The 12,019-nt window shown below is 37.9% G+C and overlaps 1 protein-coding gene across 1 annotated transcript; it reads right to left on the reverse strand.

Moving 5' to 3' along the window:
- Positions 1-544: 544 nt before the first annotated feature.
- Positions 545-8,919, reverse strand: GZMK (granzyme K; the record flags this gene model as incomplete). The annotated part of the gene is made up of 5 exons (XM_081053727.1): positions 545-706; positions 2,285-2,554; positions 3,336-3,486; positions 8,437-8,584; positions 8,856-8,919. The coding sequence occupies 5 exons, from the start codon at positions 8,917-8,919 to the stop codon at positions 545-547; spliced, it is 795 nt and encodes a 264-aa protein (XP_080909853.1).
- Positions 8,920-12,019: the final 3,100 nt, after the last annotated feature.

Genomic DNA, 12,019 nt, shown 5'->3' on the forward strand with positions numbered 1-12,019 from the left:
GTATTGTAGACATGTCTGTACATTGCTTTAAATTCTATTTGGAAAAAAGTGTGACATAAATAAATAGTATGTACTATGCTAAATATTTGTATAAACTTTGATGATTCCTTTCTTAATTTGAGTTGGGATGTTTAAATTTACTGTTTCTTATTTTGAAAATAGAACTTAGGATGATCCAGCAGAAATCACAACATAAACTGTTGAAGGTAGTAGTTTAATCACCTTTTGCCCTTTTGGGGACTCTGGGTGGAGTGAGGGGATATATCATTGCTGTACTTATTTCCATAAAAGACAAACAGATAGTCTTCACAGCTTTATTCAGAATAAAATTAGCACAGTAGAACTACATCAGTGAGACATGTGAAAAAAAAAAAACTTGATTCCATAATAAAATCAGTGCTAAGGGGGCAGGACTTAACTGTGCTCCACTTTAACTACATCCAACTACATCTGGAGATAAAGTTGGCCTGTAGAACACATTATGGGAAAAACAAAAAAACAAATAAGCAAGCAACTGGTCGATCCATGAAAATCATCTGTAGCCTTAGTTTGCACCAGGTGGGGAAAGCTTGCTTTTGATCCATGTCTGGTATTTCTGGTTTAATAGGGTATAGATTCCAGGTTTCTTGGCCTTCCCACATTTATGACCTCCAGAGACTAGGGCATAGAAGGCACCTTTGCAGAGCAACGGACCACCTGAGTCACCCTGGAAAGAAGAAAATGGTCAGATACTTGGTAAGAAGCTATTGAAATTTTTCTACCACCAACCATTGATTACTCAAATATAATAGATTATTATCTGAGTCCTTGGTTTCTCTGTATCCTGACGAGTTCCTGACATAGCCCCTTAGAGTAGGGTCTCTGTGTCTCTGTCTCTGTCCAGCACCATGTTTCTGTTGGTCTGTCTGTTTTTCTCTCTATTTGTCCATGTCCCTGTGTCTGTCTAGGAATATATATATCTCTTTTGGTAATCAGTGACTATTGAACTTTGTTCTTCAAGGAATGGGGACATAAATTTTGAAATAACTCACTGAAATAAAAGAAATTTTTTAAATTATGAATTTCATTTTGGTCTTCATGGATCTGAAATCAAGCTGCACTTGAGACTGGCAGAAAAGAGTGTTGCAGTATATGTCTTGGTGGCAGGAACTCTACCTTCTGTGTTATTTTTTTTCCTGTTTTGCATCGTTATATGGTTGAACATAGTGCTCTGCACATACACAACACTTAGTAAATATTTGCTCAACGAACTAATTTTTAAGGACTCACTCTGACAACAAATCATGTAACTAAAATTCTGCCAAGGGAAGCGAAAAGGTGGTAGAGGGGCAGCCTGGCCTTTCAGATTAAGAGCTGGCTTTCAAATCTCTAGGGTAGCCCTTACTTCTGCTGCCACTCGCATCGCAAACTGCTGTACCTCATGCTCTGGTTGGCCGTGAAAACAGAGGTTTAGGCGGATGATGAACTTGGGGCACTGCAGATACACAGAATCTTTGAAATCATCGTACCCTCCATGCGATAATCATATGTGTGGTATGATGCAATTTAAAAGAATTGGTAATCTCTCTGTGCCACCTATTTACCTCCTGTTATCATGTGCAGCTATTTTTTTTTGTTTACTACCGCAGGAAATAAGATTTTGAAAAGTATGACTGTTGTTCTTTTTAGTCAGTCAACATGATTTAAGAAACATACACTATGTATTTGAGCTTTTTGCATTTAAGTCTTACCGTGTTTCCCCGAAAATAAGACCTAGCCGGACAATCAGCACTAATACGTTTTTTGGAGCAAAAATTAATATAAAACCCAGTCTTATATTATAGTAAAATAAGACCGAGTCTTATATTAATTTTTGCTCCAAAGGACATATTAGTGCTGATTGTCCGGCTAGGTTTTATTTTTGGGGAAACGGTATATGACCGCTCTATTAATTAATTTAAAAGGTGTTTCTTTTTTTGGAGATGTTATCTTCTAATCACCACTAGTGATCTCAGAGTTAGGAGGCTTTCCACCCCTCAGATGAAGCCTGTAAAAAATCATTAGATATAACCCATTATCCTGTTTAGAAAACGTTTAACGAGCACTTATTATATGTTGGAATGTTCTTATGATTCATTCACACTGGAAGATGAAAAAGAATAGAGAATGCTGTGCAGGAATGGAGAGTAATTTTAGGAACTGATGTTTCGTTCTCCATGCCTTTCCTCCTCTGTGCTAGTGACCAAATGGAGCTGTGACTGCAGAACAGAGCTCTGAGATGCCTCTTTCAGTGATAGGCTCTTACCTGGCAGGAATCCTTCTGGCCTTTGGCGTCTCCTGCACATATCACGCCTTTAGTTATAATAGGTTTGTGGTTGTAATAACTTCGGCTGTTGCAAAGTTTTCGACTTATGACAGTAACAGTGACTTCTTGCAGGGTATCAGAGAGGCTTAAAAGTTCTGGGTCGGTGGCGCCCCAGCCAATAACTTGGCATTTTGTTCCAGCTCTAATGTCATTTTTGGTGCTTGGGTAGAGCAGCTGGACATGCTTATCAAGCGTTGCGGCCGTGTGAAGCTGACAGATTGAAAAGAGAATAAATTATTACTCATCCCCAGTAGTATTCTGCTATTAGCTATTAGCCTGAGTGATCTATGTGTGGTCTTTCTGTCCTAGGAAGGCATCCCTCTTCTTGAATCTACTTTGGTGGTAGCCTGCAGCTGCACTTGTGGTTGTTGCTTTTCGGAACATGCTCTCCATTCCCCATAGAGCTCAGTGATGCTTGGGGAGGGAGCTTACACAGAGCAGGAATTTTGCCCAGTCTAAAGTAAACTGGCCTTTGCTCTGCATTGGATGGTTTTCTGTGGAATAACATCCATAGGTCATGACTTTGAGGGCTGGGCTGTTTCCTGCTGGATAGGACCCTGGAGTATGGTCTAGACTAAGTTTGGACTAGACTAAGTATGGTCTAGTCTAAGTTGTAACTCACTTCTGTGTCCCTGAAGTCACTTGGTTGGCTTTGTTGTATAAATGCTTTGTATTTTTCATTTGCTAATGATAAAAGCATTTGGGAAAAAGCTTTCACTGTGGATCTTTAGCACTGTTGGGATGCTCCCCTCCCACATATGTGAGCATCAGAGTTGCTTTTTCTTGTGTAAACACAGCCCCGATACATTTGTGATAAATTCTTCTTTCTTTTAAGGCAGTATATGGAGTAAAATGGGCCCTTATGGAATATGTCATAGTTACCTCAAACATGGAGAGAGTGCTAACAGAATGTTTTTGTACAGATGATTTAACAACTGAACTATGTTGTATAAGACTGTTGGAGAAACTGAAGGAAGGCAATGCTACATACCTTAACCAGCATAATATCATTTGATACAGCATCTGATGTAAATCTTGAGAATGGTATGAATTTTATAATCTCAAATGTTTGTTTGGAGGCCTCATTCTTTGAGAGAGAGTGTGCTCCTAAAACCACTTTGGAAAATTGGCGTTTGGCAAACCTAAGAAAAGCAAAGAACATAGAAGCAACAAAATGATTCACAAATCCCCCAGTGGAAGAAGACATGGTGGAAAAGGTCATATACATATAGGAACAGGGACCATCTCCAAGGTAAATCGGCTAGGATTAGGTGGAGTGACAGAGGTCTCAGAGGACCCAAGCATGAATGAATAATATAAAGAGAAAATTGACTCACCTCAAACCCACCCCACTCCAATTCCCTAGCACTACAAAAGAATATCAGAACTTGTGCCCTACTATGAGAAAAAAGGAATGAAATTTTAATTGACTAAGATCAAGTTTACAACAAAATTATATTTATGTAAAAATAAAGGAAATTATATTTTTCAAGTTTGTAGGTTGAGATTTATACCCACCATTTTAAGTTTTTTTATTCATTGAGGTAAAATATACATAAAATTTACAACTTTAACCATTTTTAAATGTACAGTTCTATGGCATTACATATATTTATATTGTTCATCCATCACCATCAATCTCTAGAACTTTTTCATCTTCCCAGTGTTAAGTGTATTGGTAATTAAAAGGTAAAGACTCAACTCTATATTTGCTAATCTGGCAGGTCTAGATGTCATCTCAGGGCAATATGGACAAGTAAGGTCCATTACATGGCTGTCAAATATGCTCATATGTTTGGTCTCCTCAATTAGAAAGATGATTTCGACAAAAATGAAAAACTTTCCTCAAGGTGAAAAATCACTGCTAATTTGAAATGAAGACACTTTAGGGTTAGTAGCCATTGATAATTCCATTGTGGAGATTTAGAGGATATAAACTGGTGAGTCAGATGAAGAAAAAATAGTTTTATGTTTTTTAAAAAATCTCTGGTCATATACAGTTTTAGTACCAACGTTTCAATAGTGCCACGATTGATCTGGTTTACTGTATGTTGAATAAAATTACATTTACACTTAGTTATGAAAACAGAAATGATTTTTTGGAGTTCTTATCAACACCTTGGAGCCATTTGCATACTACAAACATATCTTATTTAAATGTGAGTCTTTAAGAAGCCACTTCAAATCCTCTTTTAGAACAAGGAAGGTTATACAAAGAATTAAATTTTTTGTTTACCTATAACTATTTCATTGTCACTTGAAAACGGATCAAGGCAGATTATAAAAAAATACACACACCCATACATACAGATTAATAAAGGTTAATAAAAATTAAAATTGCACAGAAACATGGATAAAAGAAAGAAAGGTTGTTTCACATTTGGGGAATTATTGCATGACTACGGTGGGGCGGGTTTGTGTATGGCAGGGCTGTGCCTGCCAGGAATTACCACTTTTTGGTTTCCACCAAAAGAGTTTATTTTGGTAATTTCAGCTCTATCTGTTGAAAAGTTTGCCTACTGCAAAATCAGGATGGGGATGAAATTTCGCAAAGGATGTGGATTGGATTTCCTAGGATTGATTCAACTCAAATTTAACATACTCCCCAAACCCAAAGCTTTGGAGGGGAAGGATGAGAGAAAATCCCCAGGACCTCTGCTCTAACAGAAAAGATGAGAACATGCATGAATAACTAACACCAGGAAAGCTGTGAGGTACAAATGCAGGCTGTGGAAGATGAATTCTGACTTGGGGAAGGGTGCTGAGAAAATTTCTGGTTTGCCTTCCTGTTTTACCAACTTCCTTGATTAGTTAATGCCATTGAAATGTTTTGGTTATTTTCATCTCCACTGGGACATGCTAATACTAAAAATAATCCAAGCAGACTATGAATGCTCTCTGAACTTTCCATGTCTATATACACTTCAACTGTAATCTGTACTACAAAGGTCATTTTTTCTGCTCATGTGATATGTGCAATTACCTGAGTTCTAGGATCCCACCTCCTTAGCTAAACCTAGGTCTGAATTCATACAGAGAAGCAATAATACCAGTGTCTTTCACTTGTACAGCACAGTGTTTCTCCATGAGTGGTCTTTGAACCACCTGCTTCAGAATCCTCTGGAGGTATTTAATATGCAGCTTTCTGAGTCCCATACTGGACTTACCTGGAACAGAACTACATACAGAGCAGAGCCAATGTATTGTTTCCAGTATGTCTTTCCATCATCTATTGAAGACATCCATAAACATTGTTTCTATTGAGCCTAACAATAACCCTTCTCAGTATTGTTAACGCTGATGGGCTGTATATTCCTTATGAGTGAAAGGGTTCTTTGGCCAAAAGGGACACACATCGTAAATAGGGGAATCAGGACCCAAACCCAACTTTTTTGACTCCAAGTCCAGTACTTTTTCCATGACATCTCTATAAGCCCTGTGCCAAGACTTTTCAAGCCTCTTATTCCCTCTGCCATTCTGCCTTGGCACTGAGCTGTGTTTCTGCTTAGACCCATGCCTCGAGGTCTGACAGCAAAGGCAGGGTCTCTGTTTCTTGGAGGTCTCTTTTCCATAAGAGAAGAGGGAATGACCTGGCTGGCAAAGTCCTATTCCATCAATGCAATAATAATATAATAACATTAGATAATATTTATTAATTTATTGAGATATGCCAGGTTTTGTGCTAAGCATTTTACATATCTCCCCCCATTTTAACTTCACAGCAGCCCTGTTAGGTAGGTATTGTGATTATTCCCATTTTGCAAATTAGGAAATTGAGACACAGGTAAATTAATAAACTAGAGTAAGTCCCATAGATATTAAGGCTGCAAATGCAGGCGGGATGAAAGCTCAGTTGGTTTGAATCCAGGACCTGAATTTTGAACCATTCTACTCTGGGAGATTTGAGTGATTTGAAATGGAGTGAAGCCACGTGGAAGAGGCTTCTGCCTAATCACTGGCTAGGCAGGTGAAAGGATGGGAAAGTGCAGAATGAGGGAAGGCTTTGGAGGAGATTTGAGAAGACAGTGGACAAGAGCTGGTGAGAGATTTGCTTCTGATAAGTTAAAATGTTGAAAATAAGATTATACAAGAAGGCTTCTACTGGTTTCCTTTTATCATCGGCATGGCAACTAATAAAAGGTAAAGACAGTAAGTGAAGAACAATATGGATGGATAATGAGAAGGGAGCACCCTAGATTTGGCTTCCTCCACCATTTTGCTTAGAGAGGGGTCAGGCATTAGTAAGCTATTCTCACAGGATACTTGGGAATACATTTGTGGGAAGCCACCATTGAACTATTTCATAAATATTTTGGATTTCATAAAGCTTAATATTTTTCTAAGCACCAATCCACCTACATTTTTACACTCAAATATTTGGTAGAGGAAATTTGATCCACATAGTCTGAAGTTCTTTAAACTTTAGCCATTTAAAATTGTATTTAGTGGTACTTTTTTCTTCTCTCTCTCTCTCTCTCTCTTTTCCTTCTTTCTCCAAGACCTCTTTTTGCTATTTTGTCAATTTGGGAATCCATCCCTACTGAGTCAGATTCACTTAACAAAATTTGAAATTCAACTTTATAATATTACCTTTGAGTTACCCTTTATGGCTTGTGTTTTTGGCTTAGCAAAAAAAAAAAAAAAAAAAAAGTCCTCCAATTTATTTCCTTCTTTCTATCCAGCATTTGTTGAACATCTATAAGAAGTCAAGCTCTGCGTCTGGGCAGATTATAGTCCTTTTGAATGTATACCATGAACATATTTGAGGACATGCATATTTTGAATTGAATGAACATTTATTGATAGTCATCCTCTACCTAGCTGGTCCCCAGGGAATAAGTGCTCTGGAAAGGGCAGAAGTGAAGAAGACACAACGGTGATTTCTATGACAGGAAGAACCCCATTTAATTATAAAATAGTCATATTAAATTGGACATTAGTGGCTTGCTATTTAGAAATAAAACAAAGTTCTCACTGTTTCCAAGCTTCAAAATTTCTAATTTGTGTTCAAAATTCTCATTAATGTGGCAATCAAAGGAAACTCCCAAAACATGGAGCAGCAAGTCAGTTCAAATTGTTCCATTTAGATATAGCTGATGCCTAGAGAACAAAGCAGTATGGCTAAGAGATTCTTAAGTGAAGTGCTGTAATGCTTGTAAGGAAAGGAGAAGGCCCCATCTCTTAGCTCATTGAGGGAAGTATCATAAGGAAGAAAATCTATAAATAAATAAAAAAACAAACCCCCCAAAACCTCAACAAACAAAACAATAACAAACACCAAGTTAGTTTTCTATTGCTTTTCTTTTTTTTGAGGGTTGCAAAATCCCAAGGGTTTAGGACTTTTGAAGCTGAAGTAAGAGACTTCTAGGCTGAAACGGACTTCTAGTCTGTCTTCAGAAAAGCTTTCATTCTAAGAATCCCAGAAAAAGAATCTCTCTTTCTCTGTGTAAATCGTCTATAACTTTTTTTTTCTTCACCTGGAAAGGTTGTTGCCCCTACAGCTGTGATTCTCAAACTGTGGGCCTCACCTCTGGGATGGGGAGTGGGGCAGAGGAGTTAATGTAAGGAGTCTAAAAATACACTAACAAAGCAGGCCCCTCTAACATCTACTACTACCATTACTACTACCTGCAACTTATTTGTACTTACTATGTGCTAAGCATACTCAAATATTTATAAAGATACTATTTAATCCTCAAAACCCCACGAAGCAGGTACTATTATTATTCCCCATTTGTAAAATGGGAAAGTGGGGGTGCACACTCAGGTAGTCTGATTTCCTCAAAAGTGGTATGACCTAATAAGGTCAGGAATACTGCTGCTTCCATTATTACTGTTGCTGTGTTCCCTGGCATTACAAGGAGGGCTTCAATTTGCCTAATGGCTTGCGTGGGAAAGGTAGCCCAGCTCTCCCTTTTTGAAAAGGAAAACCCAATGCAGAAAACGTGTATGTGCGAAAGGGTAAATAAACTCCACCGGCTGGTCAGTTATCATAGAGGCTACCAGTACATCGAATTCTCTCCTGGAAGTGGTGAGCTCCTCTTTTTGCCAACTTGGAGGGAAATATGGAAGCAGAAAGTGCAGGGACTCACCAAGTGCGACAGTGGGCTGCTGTCAGCACCCACTGTGGATGGATCAGAACTCCTCCGCAAATGTGAGTGCCATCATACTGGATGGAAGCCATAAATGGCCTGGAATGAGGTGACACTTCTCTCCCTCCAATAATCTCCATGTTGAAACCTACAAAAGAAAACCAAAAGATTTAACATGAAAGATCTAAGTAGATAATTTCATATGATTCTTCTTTTGACAGTCACTATATCATTTTCAAAGATTAGAAAAAATCCTACAGGCACCTCATAGTTATAATTTTGCTGAAGAACAATTGTATAACATTACAGTTTAGAGGAATAGACATGATTATGAAAAATCATTTTCATTTATAATGTAAAAATACAATCACTAGAAATTCATTTAATGCTCACATGAAGTAGTTACAGGAGATACTTACACTCTGGAGTCATATAAGCCCCAACTATTATGAAAAATAGAGAAAAAAAAGAAAACGTAGTCATTTTAATGAAATAACTCTGACTGTATTGGTGAAGGAAGAAGATTCTGAAGACTAAATTTTAATCTTGCAAGTTTTAACTTGCTCACCACAAATGTTCTAGAGGTAAGTGTTTTCACACCTAAGTGTAAAGGGGTATATCAGTTTGGGGAGTTTCAGGTCTATGCTTTTAGCATTTCGGGGAGAGTTAAATGTACAATAAAGAATTCATTTCTGGAGTTAACCACCTTCAATATCTGTGTAAATACTCATGTTATAAATGGTGAAAGAATAAAAAATATCCAAGCTGCAAGAAATTAATGAAGTTGCAGACAGGGTTCAAAGATGTTTATTGCTCTAAAGAAATACTTACTATTTTTCCTGGCAGAAAATGGTGCCTCTCACATTTAGTTTCTCTCTATTTTTCATTTGGACATAGATTTATTATGTAGAGAGACATGGAACCTTGCACAAATCATGATTGCCTTACAATAAGGCTTTGCGAAAGCCTGAATGTCATCTGGAGAAACTCATATTCTTCGTAGCAGACTTATTTCTAGTCATGCCATTTTCTCTAAATTTGACCAAATTTTGTTAAATTTTAGTTTCATTTTTGGTAGATTTCATAATGTTTCTAAAGGGGAACACTGGCAACATATTTTTAATTCCAAGTCTCCCTTTTACTCATTTTTAATTGAAAATGACCATGTGTTTATCCAGCGCCTTAATAATGATAGCTTTTAAAAATCAAGGACTGCATTTCATTATTTTCCCCAGGAACAGATGATAATGCATTGCTAGGCTTTCTACAGTACTCTCTCCTTTATTACAAAAGGTATTAGACTTAAGATTCTACAGTACTCTGTTTTTCCTAGGTGCTGACCAAGAGTGCAAACGTTATAAAATAAAGAGTGCAAATAGACAAATCGGGCATCAGAAACTCAATTACTTTCCAGAAACACTGGATTAACACACAGAAACACTTGGATTAACAGATCTTTCTTTTTTCTAAGATATATACGTCTTATCTTCTATTTTTTTACAAAGGAGAATTGAAATCCAGGACTATTATGCTTGGCAGATTGTAAGAGTCTTCTACCAAATTGTTGTTTTCTATAATAAGATAGTAGGAATAATGATAAATAATATCATAATTATATATTATACATTATAATTTAATAATGCAAGTGCCTTAAATTATTTCCACAATTCTTTTTGCATGATCATTTATATATTTTCATGTCTTATGTCTGTGAGGAAAGCAGGACAACTATTATGTCACAAATGAAGAAACAGGTTCAGGGAGCCTAAGTAATTTGCCTAATGTTACACAGCATACAACCTGGACCAAATCATCTGCCTGATCTGAAATAACTTGTATGTTAATAAATATACTACCAGGGCCCAGAAATTGAAAAATATCCTGTTTTCACTTTACCGTACTGTAGCAATAGTAAAGCTTTCCTGCATATTAAATAAGCAGAACTGACTAAACCAATGCAGAGTAGTGACTTCCTGTCACAAAGACTTGTGGGTGAGACAAGGAGGAGCTGGATTAAGAAAAGCCACAGACTTAATAAACCAAACTTCCATGTTTCCCCGAAAATAAGACCTAGCTGGACCATCCTCTCTAACGTGGTCTTATTTTACTATAAGACTGGATCTTACGTAATATAATGTAAGTCCGGGTCTTATATTAATTTTTGCTCCAAAAGATGCATTAGAGCTGATGGTCTGGCTAGGTCTTATTTTCGGGGAAACACAGTTGTTAGTTTCATCCAAATGTCCCTGTGAATTTTCAAGTCATCTTTGTCCCTGTTTGTGCTTTAGATGAATCCCTTAGGTGCCACTTTTCCGAGCTATGAAAAGGACAGGATGACACCAGTTTCACTCCTATGTCCCAGTGATGTTGGAATCATAAGGGAAATAATGTGTGACATGTGGAAGTGATTTGAACTATGAGAAAGAAATGAACTGTGTAAAAGACAAAGCTTCATTTCTGGAAAGGGATCAGAGGCGGGCATGGTTAAAAACATTTTTCAGCTCCTTATTTCTGTATAGTGAGGATCATCCACATGGATTTTTACAGATTGCTAAGTATTTTCAACTACATACATCCATGGAAGTGGCTGTCATTAGTCTTGTTTTGTAGATGAAGACTTGCTGGAGATTACTGAGCTAGCAGGTGGCAGAGTCAGTTTTTAAGCCCTTATGTGCTAGCTCCAGGCTCCATGTTGTTTTCAACATGACCACAAGCCTGCCCTGCTCTGAGTAGTCCCTGGGGGTTAGATGCTCTAAGAGGCAAGTTGGCTGTGCCCAGGGAAAAAGAATTTAGACATGGGTGAGACTTAGTTCACTTGGAATGACAGTCTTGTAACTTTCCTGCAGCTGACCTGAAAAATTCTGAGAAGCATGTTGATTTATAGCAAGGAGTTCCTTGGTTTTGGCTATAGATGCATGTGCCACTTAATAGTATCATTTGTTATTATACGTAGGAACCTGGATTTGAGAACAGTGGGCTGTGTAACATGATGAGCCTGACGATCTAATTTATTTCTGGGTGTTGATTTTTGTTCTGTTGAGTCTGTGCAGGGAGAGCCATGTTTGCTTTGGGAGGCTTTTGCAGCAGCTGTGCTCAGCGGAGCAAGTGCAAGGCAGTGGTGCTCAGGGTGAGACTGGCTTCATGCGTTGGGTGGCCATGTGGTTCTTTGCTGTGTTGTACTCAGCCATCCTTATTGGCTGCTCCAATACTGTATTTGAGTGAGGAATTTGGTTTCCTTCCATCCCTCTTCTCTCTCTTGACCCTCCTGTGTTTTGGAAGACCCTTATCGAACAGCTGTCTACTGGCCACGTGTGGTTCTCCCCACTGGGCTACCTTTACCAGCCCAGACACCTGCTTCATCACAGTCATTAGCTATGCTTTCTATAGCCGTGTCACTCAAAGTGTGGACCTGTGCCAATCTGTGACCTGGTTATTGCCCATTTGGGGCAAGACGAGGACAGAGATTGAGAGTCAGAGTTTAGAAGCTGCTATAGCCATTGACAAATGGCTCTCTACTAACTTATTTTATTTAATGAAATGTAATATAATGTCTGTTCACAAATTAGAGGATGTATGGTGTATG

The sequence above is a fragment of the Rhinolophus hipposideros genome (assembly GCF_964194185.1).
Source record: "Rhinolophus hipposideros genome assembly, chromosome: 7".
Taxonomy (NCBI): Eukaryota; Metazoa; Chordata; class Mammalia; order Chiroptera; family Rhinolophidae; genus Rhinolophus; species Rhinolophus hipposideros.